Raw genomic sequence first — 16,680 nt, 5'->3', positions numbered from 1 at the left:
TCAGAGTGCAACCCATTCTTCAAGTGTCTGCGGCTCTGGGCAGTTTGCCAATCATCCAGCAGAGGGGGTTGGGCCTGGGCACAGTACTTGGAGACTCAGGTCCAGCAAGACTTCTAGTGTTTGCCAGGATGTTGGATAGTGAGGGTCCCTGCTGTAAACACAGTGACAGCCACACAGATATTGGGGGGGCCGCGGGGCTCGGGAGCTTCTACGACATGTCTGGGAATGTTCAGGGTCCTATGCTATCTTCCCTGTGCCCCTCCCCCTTGATTCCGCCAACCCAGACCTGCAGTTTTAGCTACCTGGCATCTCTAAGTACCCATAGAGGTGGCCATTGCTGGACTGAATGTAGTATCTTCCCTCAGGTTCCCATTCCCTTCATAGGCCTCTCGCATGTTCTCCAGTCAAGGGGAGGGTTCCTACTTTTTTTCTTTTTTTTTTTTTTTTTTTTTTTTTTAGAACTTTTTTTTTAATATATATATATGTATATATATATATAATATATTTTATTGATTTTACACAGAGAGGAATTGAGAGGGATAGAGAGTTAGAAATGTTGATGAGAGAGAAACATCGACCAGCTGCCTCTTGCACACCCCCCACCAGGGATGTGCCCGCAACCAAGGTTCGTGCCCTTGACCGGAATCGAACCCGGGACCTTTCAGTCCGCAGGCCGACGCTCTATCCACTGAGCCAAACTGGTTTCGGCTCTTTTTTTCTTTTTTTAAAATATATTTTATGATTTTTTTTTTAGAATGGAAGGGAGAGGGATAGAGAGCCAGAAACATCAATCCCCTGCCTCCTGCGCGCGCGCGCACACACACACACACACACCCCACTGGGGATGTGCCCGCAACCTGTGCCCCAACCCTGGGACCCTTGAGTCCGCAGGCCAATGCTCTATCCATTGAGCCAAACCAGTCAAGGCCTACTTTTAAAAAAATAATAAAAATTAATGATTTCAGAAAGAAAGAGTAAGAGGAAAACATCAATGATGAGAGCCATTAATTGGCTGCCTCCTGTACAGCCCACAAACTGGGCACGTGCCCTTGGCTGGACTTAAACCTGAAACCCTTAAGTCTGTAGGCTCCATCCACTGAGCCAAACCAGCCAGGGTGCTTTCTTTTAATATATACACACAAAGCATTTGCTCGTCCAGCTCAGACCCTACCCCTGACAAGTGGACCCCCTCGAGCCCAAGGAGCCTTTCCAGAGATCAGCTCCCTCAGGGAATTCAGCTATGGTTGCATCCTAGGATGTGCTCCAGGTTTGTGAACACCTGTGGCCACCAAGGGGCAGGTGGTGGGACCCTGGCCAAGGCTCCCTGGGTGCTTGTGTGTCAAACAGGTAAAAAGTTTCAGATCCACACAGTCACCCAGGATGGGAGCAGCTGGCCTGGAGAGTGACCTGGATAGTTGGCTCCCTCCGTCTTTGGTGAAGGGGCCTCTGGGACATCTGTGATCAGTGCTGGGAAAGCTAAAGGGCTTCGCAGGGGTTAGTGCGTTTGGGAGCTGGCTGGACATCCCTCCATTTATAATCGGAAGACTCCCACTTATAACCTGGGGCCCACACCTGTAACCCAGGCTCCTTAGCAAAACCTACAGGTTGGTAAGGATGGGGAATTCAGGACAAGGTCTTAGGGCTATCACGAGTATTTATACTCCCGTCTTGCCCTATGATTATTCCCGTTTGTCATAGTTTGCAGAGGTCAGGCTGCTGCTTTTAACACAAAAGCATTTTTCAAAATATATTTTTATTGATTTCAGAGAAAGGAGAATGACACATAAACATCAATGAGAGAATTGACCAACTGCCTCCTGCATGCCCCCTATTGACAAAGCCAGTAATCCAGGCATCTGACCAGGAATTGAACTGTGACCTGGTTGGTTTATAGGTCAGTGTTCAACCACTGAGCCACACTGCCCAGTCTCAACCCAAAGCATTATTTCCCACTCTTTAATCTTTCTTTTTTGTGGGAATTCATGAAATAATAGTATATCTCATTACCAATGGCCTAATATTTGATGGCAGTATTGTTAATCCCCCTTTAAGGAAAATAGAAGTGGGAAGTGAGAGGCCAAAAAGCCTCAACTGAGGATTTCTGCTGGGAAAAGGGCTGAAGCCACAAGAGGGTCCCAGGAGAGGCTGAGAGTAGCTCTACTGAGGTCTTAGGCCCTGGAGGGAGGGAGGGAGGAAGAGGAACATCGGTGTGAGAGAAAGAGACACAATTAGTTGCCTCCTGCATGCCACTGACTGGGTATTAAACCTGCCCTCTGGTTATGTGCCCTGACCATTAATTCAACCCACCACTTTTTGGTGTACAGGACAATGCTCCAACCAACTGAACCACACTAGCTAGGGCAGCTATAGTTAATTTTAATAACATTTCCTCAAAATCTAGTGTACATTCACAGCACGTCTCCATTTGGACAGTCACATTACAAGAGCTTACTAGTCAGATGTGGCCAGTGGCTGCTGTACTGGACTTTATAGCTCTCATTCATGAGGGCACAGCAGTGACCAAGACACCCAGATTCAGCACCAGCCCCAGTGATCCCAGTCTAGTGCCAGAGACAAGGAAAATGGGTAAAGAAATATAAGAGTGAGACAATTTGTTTTTAAATATATATTTTTATTGATTTTTAAAATTTTTTATTAAATATTTTTTTACAGAGAGGAAGAAAGAGGGATAGAGAGTTAGAAACATCGATGAGAGAGAGGAAGGGAGAGGGATAGCTAGAAACATTGACCAGCTGCCTCCTGCACACCCCCTATCGGGGATGTGCCCGCAACTAATATACATGCCCTTGACCGGAATCGAACCTGGGACCTTTCAGTCCGCAGACCGACGCTCTGTCCACTGAGCCAAACCGGTTTTGGCTGAAGTCTTTATTTCCATAGAAGTATTTTGTTTCCCTAGTTGGTGAGGGAGTATTTTGTGGACGTCTTTGTTGAAAGCTTTTTCACTACAGATTTCTTTAATAGATATAAGACTATGCAGATGATGTATTTCTTCCTGAGTGAGCTTTCATTTTAGTGTCTTTCAAGGTGTTGGTGCATTTCAAGTAGGATGTTTATGGTCATAAAAAAAAAAAGTGTATGGGCATAGAATTGTCCCTAGCACTTAATCTGTTTAATATTGGTAGGGTCGGTGGTGACTAATATTCTTTCTTTCATGATATTGGTCTTCCTTTTGGGCTAATTTAGCTAATCTAGTTTTGTAAATTTTTTTTACATCTTTTCAAAGAATAATTTTTTTAAACAATATATGTTTTATTGATTTTTTGCAGAGAGGAAAGGAGAGGGATAAAAAGTTAGAAACTTCGATGAGAGAGAAACATCAGCCAGCTGCCTCCTGCACACCCCCTACTAGGGATGTGACCGCAAGCAAGGTACATGCCCTTGACTGGAATCGAACCTGGGATCTTTCAGTCCACAGACTCTACCACTGAGCCAAACCGTTTTTGGCCAAAGAATAATTTTTTGCTTCATTAATTTCCCTATTTCCTTAGTTTGTGCTCTGTTCTTTATTTCCTTCTCCAAAGGAGTTTGGGGGCCGAAACCGGTTTGGCTCAATGGATAAGAGCATTGGCTTGGGGACTGAAGGGTCCCAGGTTCGATTCAGGTCAAGGGCATGTACCTTGGTTGCGGGTATATCCCCATTGGGGAGCTGAGCAAGAGGCAGCTGATCGATGACTCTCATCGATGTTTCTAACTCCCTTCCTCTCTGTACAAAATCAATAAAAAAAAAATTAAAAAAAAAGTTTGGGGCTCAGCTGGTGTGGCTTAGTGATTATCAGCCTATGAATCAGGAGGTCGTGATTCTATGGTTCTATTCCTGGTCAGGTGGTACGCAGGAAGCAGCCAATCAATGGTTCTCATCTCTGAAATCAACTTAAAAAAAAAATATTTTTTAAAAAGGAGTTTGGGCCTATCAGCATGTTTTTATTTGGACTTGCTGGTGCCCCTTGTGCCTCCACATCTCCCCAAAGCCAAACTAATCCCCCTTATATTTTTTTTGTGTGTGTGTTTTTGTTAATCCTCACCGAAGGATAGTTTTTCCATTGATTTTTTTTAGAGAGTGGAGGGAGAGAGGAAAACATCAATGTGAGAGAGAAAGCAGGAGCCCTGATGTCCGGGTGTGTGTGTGTGTGTCCTTGACCAGGTATCAAACCTTTGATCCTTCTTTGTATAGGACAACTCTCCAATCACTAAGCCACTCGGGCCAGGCCACCAATATCCCTTTATATGGGTCCTTGAGGAATCTGATGTACATTTAATTTTAAAATAAATTAATTTAAAAAGATTGATGAAACTCAAGGATTGTCCCCAACATGAACATGGGCACACTAAATTTTGCAGTTAAGGGAATTCAAGGGCCATGACACATGACCCAGCCTGGACCCCAAATCTGATGTGTCAGCTTCCAACGTCTTTACTTTTTGACTTGTAAATCAGGAGCTTCATACAGACAGTTCTGGCCAAATAATCTAGTGCTAAAAAGCAGAAAAGAAATGAAGGGACCTGATACAAGGGAGTTATTTTCAGCATCAACTTCAGGTCAACCTTTTTCAACCAAAGCACTTTCTCTGCAGCTCTCTTCTTCCTTTTCATTCCTGAATTCCATTAGGGCCGAGACCAGCATGCTCACCTCTCTCAACCTCTGCTAGGGAATTGGAGGATAGTATCCTTCCAGAATTTGTTTCTGTGCATTTGCAGATATGAATATATAGTCCTCTTTTTTACTTTATGGAAACAGGGACACCAGCTATACTTCATTCTTTCTACCCTTGAGATAAGCCTGGTCATGAAATGTCAATCTGGATGAAGTCTCCACTCTGTAGAGGAGGAAACGGGCCCAGAATCAAGGTCTGCATTGAACTGACCATTTTAGGCGACTCCCCCGCCCCCCTTAGGAAAGTTGGCTAATACCTTTATTGCTTTGGGGGAGGGGGGGGAGCAGGGGGCTCAGGAGCTCTTGGTGGGGCGAGCACGCTTCCTCTCCACCTTCTCGGGCTTCTGGCTGTTCAGGCTGGCGCTGGCCCTGCGGATGGCGGCCATGCGCAGCTCCGGGAGGTACATGTTCTTGGGAATCAAATGCTGGATACCATCCGGGCGTTCTTACAAGTAGGAGGTGCGGGCTTTCGTTGGCCGGATCTCCGCTTCTGGACGACCTACACCCCTTGGGGTCGGCTGCCAAGCTCCACGCCCACCCTCTAGCGGTAAACCAGTCTGTTGTAGCGAAAGGAGTTGCGGACCTACAGATTATTGGGTTCGGTGCTGTACGTCCGCTTGTTCCTCTCGATCAGGAAGCTGGAGCAGTTCCTCACGCCATCTGTTGCAGGTGGGCAGACACAGCGGCAGCCGGAGACGAGACAAAGTGGGCTATTTTTTAACCATTGACCTCGTCTGGAGAAAAGTCCCGGGGTGGAGGGGGTGCTGGAAGGCACCCTGCTAAGTCCCCGAACCGCGTCCTGGCCCACAAAGATTACACCCTCCTCACGGATGTCCCAGGGAGCCTCTTAGCACCCCCAACCTCCAACCACAGGCTCAAGCCCCTCCGAGGTCGCCGCCACAGCCTCACTTCCCGCCCCGCCCCCAGGGGAGGGTGCCTCTGCGGGCCAATGAGCAAGCAGGGTCCACCCTGGGGGCGGAGCCTAGCACGAACCTATCTCTGCTCGGCCGCCCGCCCGGGTCCAAACGGCCCAATAGACGGCTGGGGCGGGGCGGGGCGGGGAGTGCCGTCTGGGCCAACGGGCGGGCACGTCGGCGCCGCGAGGGGCGGGTCCGCGGCGGCGCGGCGGCTCAGGGCGGGGGCGGGAGGTAAACAAGATGGCGACGGCGTGTCGGGTGCGGAAGCGGGAGGCGGCCCGGGGCGCTCGCAAGTGAGGCGGCGGGCGTGCAGGCGGCGGCGGGGCCGGGTGGCACCGCGGCCGCCTTGCATGGGCTGGGTCCCCACGCCGCCCCTCCTGCTCCACGCTTGGGGCGGCCGCGGCGGGGGACGCGCTGCCCGGTCCCCGCTGCATCGGGAACCCCCGGCCCGGGGCCTGTGGCCTGCGCCGCTTCGCCTGCCCGGAGTTCTACGGTCCCCCTGCGCTTCGAGAGCCGAGGCGGACGGCGTTCGGGTCGGAGAGCGAGCGCGGGCTGCCGTTTGGGGTGGGGGGCGCCCGCGAGGCCGCTTGTGTGTCCCAGGCCGGTTTGGGGGCGCCCTGGAGGCCGGTTCCCACGGAAGTTGCTACTTGCGGCGGGAGTGCTCCAGGTGACTTCCCGACCCCCGATACGCGCCCGGGGCTGGCGGCAGCCGACCGAGCCGGATTGGCACCTGCCACGTCTCGGGACGCCTAGGACCACGAGCCTGCCGGAGACGCCCCGGCCCCCGGCGAAGCTCAGCTGCCAGCTTTGGGGGCTCCGGGGCCTGCTGGGGCTCCTGGCGCGCGCCACTGCCCGCTAGAAATGGACGGCCCAGAGAAGACTTGGTCCGGCCGCGTCCGTGTTTGCCGGAGAGTCTAAAGTCCCTGGAGGATGACCTAGCACTTCGCAACCCCACCGGCCTCCCCAGGGCCCCCGAGGACGCTCCGGCCCGACCCGGAGCTGCCAGCCCTGGTCTCATTGAAACTTGCGGCGCTGCGCACCGTTGGGCGCCCGGGCCTCGGACCATCACGCCTCTTGAACTCACGTTTCGTACAATCGTTTCTTTTCGAAGAAGGATTGTTTCTTTCTTTCGCGTTTTTGTTGACTTTTATTCTTTTGAGAAGGGAATTTGAGGGGGTGGGGGTGGGACAAAAAGAAGAACCGCTCACCGGGTCATCCATAAAGGGGATAAGGTACTGCCCTGCGGCGCGAGTCGAGACTTTGGGTCCAGGATGGATGTGGCAGACCCGCAGCAACTGGGCATGTTTACAGAGGGCGAGCTGATGTCGGTGGGTATGGACACGTTCATCCACCGCATCGATTCCACCGAGGTCATCTACCAGCCCCGCCGCAAGCGCGCCAAGCTCATTGGCAAGTACCTGATGGGGGACCTGCTGGGGGAGGGGTCCTACGGCAAAGTCAAGGAGGTGCTGGACTCGGAGACGTTGTGCAGAAGAGCCGTCAAAATTCTCAAGAAGAAGAAGTTGCGGAGGATCCCCAATGGGGAAGCCAACGTGAAGAAGTAAGTGTGGGCTTTCTGAGCTGTGCAGCTTTGGATGTCCCAGGCCCGCCAGGGTGGTCGTCCTTTCTTCCCTTCCCCCCTCCCTTCCTCCCTCCTTCCTTCCTTCCTTCCCCTTCCTTCTTTCTTTCTTTCCTTCCTTCCCCTTCCTTCCTTCCTTCCTTCCTTCCTTCCTTCCTTCCTTCCTTCCTTCCTTCCTTTTTTCCTTCCTTCCTTCCTTCCTCCCTCCTTTCTTCTTCCTCCCTCCCTCCCTTTCTTCTTCCCTCCCTTCCTCCCTTCCTCCCTTCCTCCCTCCCTTTCTTTCCTCCCTGAGGTGACCAGCTGTTCCTGCACCCTCCTTGCCAGAGAAAGTATGGTTGGAAAGGTGTTTACTTTCAGGAAGTCAGGCTAGCTGGGTTCTGGTGTGTTTGGCTCTTCAGTGCCAGTGTCAAAATTGTCCTCCGTGGGGGCACGTCCCTCTTTCCCTGGCTCTGCCAGCTGTCCAGAGAACTTGGTGCCCAGTGGAGCCAGCCAGTGTTTGTTTGGCCCTGAGAGTTTCTGCCCGGAAACGGCCTTGGAGGCCGTCAGTTTTTCTGCTTAGTGAGCAGCCAGTATGGCACTAGCGCCAGGCGCAATGCGATTTGTTTATCCTGTTGGAGGGGAACCCTGTAGTTGCCAAAAATAATTGTTTGCACCGGCTTATCAGTCAGCAGGGGGTACTTATCCCTTCCTGCTGGTCTGAATGTCACTAGATATCCCTGACTGCAGGCCCGGTGACCCCCAGAGGGGAATTGCTTATGTCCTAGTGAACTTTTTACATAAATTTCTTCTGCGCCATCTGCCCCCTAGATATCCTGGAAGTGCCAAGATCTGCTATCAAAAGTCTCCCAAGCGCGGTGGGGGCTCCGTCTCCTTCCTCTTCTAGTCTCAGGATGGCGGGCGGTGGGTCCCCTTATTGCTGCCAAGGGTGGAACCCCGCCCTACCCACACCCACACCCCTCCCAGCTTCTAGATTCCCAGAAGAGGTTTATCTAACGTGCCAGGCAGCAGGACTTACTGTGACCTTGGCTTGTCTGGTCCAAGCAGGCTGGCCAGGCCAGGCCAGGCCTGGAAGTGCCGCTCACTGGGTGGGCTTTCACCTCCCTCCTTTCCACTGACAGGAGAGCTGGGCTCTTTCCACTTGCTCCGGGACACCTGGGGGCGTGGAGAGGGGGGGCTGGAGTAGAGAACTGGGGTTGGACTGACAGGCTCCTTGTTAGTGCTTGGTATTCTGAGCCACCTGCAGGGTGGGTGGGGCAGTGGGCAAGGTGGGTTGTGTTTTAGTGAGGACTTTTTTTATTGATTTCAGAGAGGGAGGGAAGAGGGAGAGATATAGAAACATCAGTGATGAGTGAGAATCATTGATCAGCTGCCTCCTGCATGCTCCCCTACTGGGGATCGAGCCTGCAACCTAGGCATGTGCCCTTGACTGGAATCGAACCCAGGACCCTTCAGTCCTCAAGCCCTATCCAGGGCTGGTGAGGCCTTTTTACAGCTCATCCTTGAAGACACTGGGAGAAGGTGTGGCTGGGCTCCTTTGGCCAGTTGGTCAGTTCTCTGTACCAGTCTCTCATCTGTGAGGTGAGGATTGGGCAGGAGCCATGGTGTGTCCTTGGGGAAACTGAGGCCTGAAAGCAGATGCCCTTCTGAGGACCAAGGGAAGCCTCACTCTCAAGTTAGAAACTCCCACTGGACTGCTGGCTCTAAGTCATGTTTTCTCATTAGAAGTTTGTGGGGACAATGTGGCCTTCAGGCAGCCAGATTGCTACTACTGCAGGTGAGGGCAGTGAGTTCCTGCATTTGGAATGCTGCCCTGGAAATGGATCTCCCTCCTGCTCTCCAGGGTTGTCCTTGTCCTCCTGGCTCCTCTTAGGCATCAAATCCCATCTGTCCTGGAACGGGCTCTGGTCTCTTCCCGCCTGATTGAGCCCTCTGGATGGAATCGGCATTGGTCCATCAATTTGTCCTGGTGCTGGCCACTTGATGTTCCGCTACTGTGCATCCCAGGCCCCAGCCTCTCGGGAGCAGCAGCCCGAGGTAGGAGGAGTTCCCAGAGTCCCTTCCCAGTGGCTGGGTTCCAGCACCAATTGATCTGTCTGGCTAGTCATCCACCAGGCCCACCGTGCTAGCCCTATGGGGCCTCAGTGTATGTAGGTCAGGGCACTGACTGATGGTAGCAGGGTTAGCAGGTCCCAGAAGGAGGGCATGTCAGGGTAGACAAGCCCCCCACACACACACACACACTTTGCTAAGGTACAGTGTAACGTGATGAAGGCACCCTTTCAGGAGATGCAGTTTCTACACGCCAAGGTTAAGTTGGAGGGCACTCCAGAGCTCCCTCATGCTCCACTAGAGACACAAATGACCAGAACCCGGCTGGAGGGCCACAGGGCGCTGGCATCCTGCTCCTGGTTTCCTGAAGGGTCGGCTGAAGTTCCAAGAGCGATGGAGACATGTGGCATGTAGTGTTAGAGTTGCGTGGAGCTGGGTCCTGAAGTGTCTATGGGAAAAATTGGAGGGGAGTCAGGCTAGAGTGGCCAGTGGTTGGTGATCCTCAGCCAACCTGGCAATTAGCATAGGTGTCAGAAGCAGGCACTGAGCCAGTGCTCGCTTTCACCAACTCAGGCCTGGACCTGCGTGCAGAGGTTCCCTTTGATGAGTTTTCCCTCGGAGTGCTGGGCTGGCTCAGAGCTGCCCCATCCACCTGGTTTTGCAGCTGGGATTACAAACTGGTTTTGCAGCTGCACCTCCTTTCTTGAGCCCTGGCTCTACCGTTCCACAAGTCCACCAGAGAGAATGCAGGTCTCTGGTGCTGAGGGGACAGTTGTCGGCTCCCTGGCCTGGAGAGCTGGGCGCCCTTGCTGCCAGCCAGCCCACTGCAAGGGAAGAAGGCTTCTTTGTCTGCGAGAGGTTTAATAAACTCCATTGCAGTCACTGCTCTCTTAGAGGAATGTCCAGACCTTCCAGACAAGCCTCAGTTGGATCAAAGCTTTTTTCTGAAAGAACAATGTTTGCCCAAGTGGTGGGACAGTTCAGAATGCCTTTCTCTCCTTCATGGGCATCCTCTAGCAAGGCTGCTGTGGGTCTGTATGTGGCCCCTTGCTTGTTCCTGTAAAATAGCAAAGTTCCAAAAAGCATCAAGTAAAAATGAAAACATTTCTTGTAATCTTAATACTGTTGTATCTTGCTCCACTTCCTTTTTTATTTTTAAATAAATTTTTACAGAGAGAAAGGGAGAGGGAGAGATGAGAAACACCAACCAACTGCCTCCTGCACACCCCCTACTGGGGATGTGCCCGTGACCAGAACCAAACCCAGGACCCCTGAGTCCGCAGGCAGATGCTCTATCCACTGAGCCAAACTGGCCAGGGCTTTATTTGTTTTCTTACCTATCCAAACAGATTTTAATAAAAAATAAAATTCCCCTAAGGATCACTTTTAAACAATAAATTGAATGTACTTGTTTTTCCAATAGGCAGTAGAACTGCACAGATCGAGCCCAAAAGAAGGTGTTTGGGGGGTCACCCCTGCTCCTTATTCTTTGGGCAGGGTTTCTTGTAGTTAGACAGTTCCCTACCAGGTGGGCACACTCCGGGGTGTAGGTGGTGAGTGGGTCCAGCTAGGCAGGCCCTCATCAGTACAACTGCACAAGTGACGAATTGAAAGAATACTCACATGTCATCAAAGAGTGGTCTTCATGTGTGTTTTTTGTTTTGTTTTGTTTTCATGTTTTGAAACATGAAACAGTTTCACTCTTGCTTAGGACCATACAAAGTCGTGGCGTGGTCTGCCCTGCAGCCCAAGCCGATCTGTCTTTCTGTCCCTTTAGGTCTGCTCATATTTGCTGAGTTGGTCCTCCCTGTGCTGCGGGTGTTGTTGCTGTGTTGGGAGCTACTTTGTGCCATGTTTCGTGACAAGCTCAAGGGTATGAAGGGCACATGGCCAGAGATGGAGTTTCTGGGTTAGAAGAAGGGTGCATGAGTGTGATAAGCTGTGTGCACACTACCGGTCCACCACGGCTCAGTGTCATATTACAGCTTACCCTCTATTGAGTATGGGTTCTGATGTATGTCTGCTGTTTGTGTTAGGGAAGTAACAGATGATGTGCTTGGCCACCCAGGCTGTTTCTTTTCCCTTGGCTGGCCTGCCCGCTCTGGCCAGCCGATGGCTCTGGGAGTAGGAGTTAGTGTCCTTGCTGGGCCTGACCAGGCTGGGACTTCCTTGCCGTGATTGGATCTGCATGGTAAATGGTTGTGATGTAGCGCATTGGGGACCAGAGCCCTGAACTTCGTTGGCTTTCATTCCTGTCCCGAGTGGCCTCTACAAGGTACCTGCTGGGATGCCCACCCTCCTCAGTATTGAGAAGGATTCCACTGTGAGGCCAACAGCAAGAGGGCACACTATCTACTGAGGCTCACCTGCACTGAATGTCCTGGGGGCCCCCCTGTTTGCCTAGTCTTTCCCTGATAGCGGGGGGACTGAGAGATGCAGTGGGAGCAAGAGGCACTGGGCCAAAGTCCATGTAGAATTCTGGCTCTTTGCCCTTGAGTATGTGGGGAATTATAGCCGACTTTCCCTTTATCCCACATCATCCACCTGTGGCTGAACTGTTTATTTTATTTTATTTTACAATATTTTATTTTATTTTATTATTTTTTTAAAAAAATATATTTTATTGATTTTGTACAGAGAGGAAGGGAGAGAGATAGAGAGTTAGAAACATTGATGAGAGAGAGTCATCGATCAGCTGCCTCTTGCACACCCCCTACCGGGGATGCGCCCGCAACCAAGGTACATGCCCTTGACCGGAATCGAACCCGGGTCCCTTCAGTCCCCAAGCCGACGCTCTATCCATTGAGCCAAACCGGTCCCGGCTGTTTATTTTATTTTTGATTAATCCTCACCCAAGGATATTTTTTTTTTTTAACAAGTGTGTGTGTGTGTGGGGGGGGTGGTGTGTAGGGGCGGGGAGCCAATGTGAGAGAGACACATCAATTGGTTGCCTTCCCTCACGTACCCCAACTGACTGATTGGGACAGGGGATCAAACCTACAATCCTTGACTGGGAATTGAAACCGAGACCCTTTGGTGTGTGGGTTAACTCTTTAACCACTGAGCACACTGGCCAGAGGCTGTAATTTATTTTTTAACAGCTTTATTGAGAGACAATTTTTGTAGCATAAAACTCAGCTACCGTGTGATTCAGTGGCATTTAGTACTTTCACAGATTGTGAATCCTTTACCACTACCTGTTCCAGAACGTCTCGTCATCCCAGAGGAACCCTTCCCCACATCATCCCGAAAGAACCCGACTCGCCCTCCCCGCCTCGGGCAACCTCTAACCCACTGTTTTTCAACCTTTTTTGGGCAAAGGCACACTTGTTTCATGAAAAAAATCACGAGGCACACCACCATTAGAAAATGTTAAAAAATTTAACTCTGTGCCTATATTGACTATATATAAAGTAATTCTCTTGAATAGGAATCAAATAAACACAAAGAAAGTATTTTATAATTACTTTATTATGAAATATTAAGTAAACAAAATAGTGAAAAATTATAAAATTCTTGTCTTGTCTGCACCTACGGCACACCAGGCAACATCTCGCGGCACACTAAACAGCGGTTGAAAAACGCTGCTCTAACCCACTTTTTGCCTCTGGTTTTGCCTGTTCTGGATGGTTTACATAAATGGAATTGTACACTGTGTGGCCTTTTGTGTCTGGGTCCTCTTACTGAGTTTCGTTTTTTTCAAGGCCCATCCATGTTTTAGGGAGTGTCAGCACTTCACTCCTCTCTGTGGCTGAGGAATATCCCAGTGTGTGAATGGGTGACATTTTGTTTATTTATTGTTGATGGGCTTTGAGTTGTTTCCATCCAGTGCTTGTTATAAATCCTGCTCCTGTGAACGTTTATGTGCAAGTGTGTGTGTTGAACTGCAATGTTAATTTCCCCTTATTTTATTCCTTCTTCCACCTCTGAGGGCCCTTTGCCCTGTGTTTAGAAGTGTCAGCAGAAGGCCCTGGCAGGTTTGAGTATGGTTTCTGATATGTGTCTGCTGTTTGTGTTAGGGAAGTAACAGTATATTATATATTCAAATATATATATATTTGAAAAAAGTGGAGCCTTGGCCTGCGGACTGAAGGGTCCTGGGTTTGATTCTGGCCAAGGACACGTGCCTGGGTTGTGGGCTTGACCTCCAGTGGGGGGCATGCAGGAGGCAGCTGATCAATGATTCTCTCTCATCGCTGATGTTCTCTCTCTCTCTCCTTCTCCCTTCCTCTCTGAGATCAATAAAGAAATATTAGAAAAAGAAGAAGAAAAAAGGTAGTGTCAGCAGAAGGACCAGGTGAGAGGATCTTGCTCAGTGCCCCTCTGACAAAGCCGCCATTAGCCCTGGGCCTGCCTGCATCTGTCTGGAGGGGAGCAAGGTGAGGTGGTTCTGAGCAGAGGCTGGGTCCTGGCCTTGTCTCCTTACCCATTCCCGTGTGTCTCAGGCTGAGAGTGTAGGTGGCTTTTCAGTTTCTCTTCCGTTCATCAGAGTCACTGAACAATCTACTTTGCATGGGCATTGCCCACGGGCAGGTTCCCAAGGGCAGAGGCAAGCCTCCCTGACCTGGAAGGCACCACTTCTTGTTCACTTCCTACATCCGGTGGGCACTTGGACCTTTCTTTTCCCTTAAATGTTCTCACTTTCTGGCCAGAGAGGCAGACGTAGAAGTAGACAATATAAAGGGACAGTGATGGAAGTTCCTCTGTGCCCTCGAGGTCACTGAGTGATGGTTTTGGTGGCTGCCACCTACATTGTATTCTTTTGTAGGCAGCTCAGGTCATGCTAATGGCGTGTTTCCAGTTACCTCACCTGACGCACCATCCACACAAATGCTCCTGCCGCTGGGGGTACAAGGTTCCCACTTTCCCATCTCTGCGGAGCTGATGGTGTGTGAGTTGTTTCCTGGTGTGAGTTATGGGATTTACATGTTTACATGGAGTGCTTTGATCCAGTTACTGGACTTACAAGTGAACACTCTCCCACACTCATCCCACCTCATCAGTGGGTCAGCCTCATTAAGTTAAGCAAGTGGGTCCCCCCGCTTTTTTTTTTTAACACACTTTATTGACATCAACAAGAGCACTGAGCTGCCGAAGCCGGTTTGGCTCAGTGGTAGAGTGTCGGTCTGTGGACTGAAGGGTCCCAGGTTCGACTCCAGTCAGGGGCATGTGTGTTGGTTGTGGGCATATCCCCGGTGGGGGGTATGCAGGAGGCAGCTGGTCGATGTTTCTCTCTCATTGACATTTCTAGCTCTTTATCCCTCTCCCTTCCTCTCTGTGGAAAATCAATTAAAAAAAATATATATATATATATATTTGAAAAAATAAAGATGGCTTGGGCAGTCAGGCATGTGGAGCTCCACTGTAGAAGGACACTGGTTGGACACATGGGTGGTTTGTACCCTGGGCCTCTGTGTGGTGCTGCCATGAGTGTGCACATGCAGGTTTTTGTGTACCTGTCTGCAGTTCTGGGTACATACCTGGAGCAGAGTTGCTGTGTCACCAGTAACTTCAACCTTCTGAAGAGGTACCTACCACTTCCTGCCTCCCAGTGCCTCACCTGCTCAGACTGTTTGGAGACTAGGCGCATGGAAGGCCACTCGCAGAGTAGGCAGTATTGTGCCCAGGGTCTATGCCCAGCCCTTGTCAGAAACCAACGGGTGTGGTTGGTGCCAGGTTGACAGTGGCGTGTCCATTCTACGAGGACTGGTGGGGTTGTCCTTCTTGCAGGACTTTAGAGTACTGGGAGAAGAGGGTGTCCTTAGGAGACAGCAAGGGGTGGGCATGGCCTCGCCATTCTGTATGACAACCCCATCTCTGGGGATGCACCGTAAGCACAGCTCTGCATACGAGGTGCTCATGCCACCCTTGCTCTGCTGTCCCTGAGTGTGGTCTCTTACAAAACAAATTGTTCATCTTCAGTTAAAATGGGTAACAAGTGTCCTGATTGTGCTGCCCCTGTTCAGGCCCCACCAGCTGTTCCTGTGCAGACTGGCTCAGTGGAAGGGGCAGTGGCAGAGCTTCCCAGTTCTCCTGGCACCTCAGAGCTGATGTGTCCTCTGCATGGCACCCAAGGGCAAGCTCTGCCTCCCACCACGCAGAGGGTTTGGCTGATGCTCTGTCCTCTCTCCAGGGAAATTCAGCTACTGCGGAGGTTGCGGCACAAAAACGTCATCCAGCTAGTGGACGTGCTTTACAATGAGGAGAAGCAGAAGATATATCCTTCGGGATTGGGCTGGGGGACCTGGACCATGATACCTGTGTGTCTGTCTTCCCGGTTATTCCAGAACTATCTGGTGTGCCCCTGTCGCGCCATGGCCCAAATGGGAGTAACTGAGTCTGGAGAGAAGACACTTTCTGGCCTCAGTCTGGGTGACCCCACATTGAGGAGCCCTATGGCTGGCATACCTCCTACCTCTGGCATTTGGGCCTTGCCTTCTGGGGCCAGAGGTATGACTGGAATACAAGAGTGTCCTTGGACTTTGCCCATTGTTGAGGGGGACAGGCTCTCTCCAGAATGTGTGGCTGACTCCAGCTCCCAGAAGCAGGCTCATGAGGGCCCAGGGTTCCTCTGAGGGGTCAGTGTCCTTCCACAAATGCCCATCACTGACTCACAGGTGTAGTGGCAGAGTTCCTAGCATGTGGCTCTTCTCTGTCCATGTCTCAAGACTCTCCTCGGAGGAAACACAGCTAGGGGTGTGGAATTTCTGCCTGACCTTGAGCTGTCTGGTCCTGCAGCCTCTCCCCTATACCTCACTCCTGACCTGAGACTAGAGGTCACTTATGGTCCCCTGTCCCAGCTATTCCTGGTCTCCCACCACCTCCTTCTAGGGCCTTCTTCCTAGCTATCCCTGGGGACAGGTCCTGCCGGGGGTGGAGTCTGGTCTGAGCCGTGGTTTTCTTAGCACTGCACGTATATGGTCATGGAGTACTGTGTGTGTGGCATGCAGGAGATGCTGGACAGCGTGCCTGAGAAGCGGTTCCCTGTGTGCCAGGCTCATGGGTGAGTGTGCATGGCCAGGCCTATGGCTGCCTCTCTGTCTGCCATATCATCTACTGACCCTGGGGCTTCAAGGACTCAATCCTGTGTTCCAATAACTTTTTTTGATTACCAGTGAATTAAAGGCTCGAGTGTGCTATAAAACTCAAAATTTGGGTAGTTTGCAGTACCAGTACCCTGGGCCAGCAGCCCCTTTCTGTGCATCCTCTGCCCCAGTGTGCCTGCACCTGAGGCTTTGAGACCTCCTGATCCTTAGGAAGCCCCTGACAATGATCTGTATGCCGCTGGCTGGCCAGCCCCCCTGAAGAAGCTTCCCCCTTCCTTGCTGCAGGACCAGCTGGCCTGTGGTGCGAGTGGAAGAACAGTGGGGTGAGCCTAGGCCTCTGGCTCCGTGGAGGGCTTCAGCGGGGGCCACATGGCTATGCCTGTGCCAGAGCAATTGAGGGAGGGAGTGTTACAC

The 16,680-nt window shown here is 51.2% G+C and overlaps 1 protein-coding gene, 1 long non-coding RNA gene and 1 pseudogene across 8 annotated transcripts in view; 2 read left to right on the top strand and 1 right to left on the bottom strand.

The window, feature by feature from the left end:
- Nucleotides 1-1,153: 1,153 nt before the first annotated feature.
- Nucleotides 1,154-2,600, top strand: LOC123651780. Its single transcript, XR_006740696.1, has 2 exons — nt 1,154-1,271; nt 1,348-2,600. It is a non-coding gene; the product is annotated as an uncharacterized LOC123651780 (long non-coding RNA).
- A 2,314-nt stretch (nt 2,601-4,914) lies between these two features.
- Nucleotides 4,915-6,026, bottom strand: LOC118711832 (annotated as a pseudogene).
- Nucleotides 5,806-16,680, top strand: part of STK11 (serine/threonine kinase 11) — a 19,959-nt gene continuing 9,084 nt past the window's right edge. For 5 of the 7 annotated variants that reach the window (XM_045576663.1, XM_045576662.1, XM_036425128.2 and 2 more), the window contains exons 1-3: nt 5,806-7,153; nt 15,354-15,437; nt 16,134-16,223. In XM_045576663.1, coding sequence (XP_045432619.1) covers nt 6,864-7,153; nt 15,354-15,437; nt 16,134-16,223 — 464 coding nt within the window. In that variant the 5' untranslated portion in view covers nt 5,806-6,863. The remainder of the gene's footprint in view (nt 7,154-15,353; nt 15,438-16,133; nt 16,224-16,680) is intronic. The other 2 variants (XM_036425124.2, XM_036425126.2) reach the window with 2 other exon arrangements.

This window comes from Pipistrellus kuhlii, unplaced genomic scaffold, assembly GCF_014108245.1.
Source record: "Pipistrellus kuhlii isolate mPipKuh1 unplaced genomic scaffold, mPipKuh1.p scaffold_m20_p_8, whole genome shotgun sequence".
NCBI classification, from domain to species: domain Eukaryota; kingdom Metazoa; phylum Chordata; class Mammalia; order Chiroptera; family Vespertilionidae; genus Pipistrellus; species Pipistrellus kuhlii.
The sequence above is the reverse complement of the archived record's forward strand: the minus strand, read 5'-3'. Positions and strand labels throughout refer to the sequence as shown.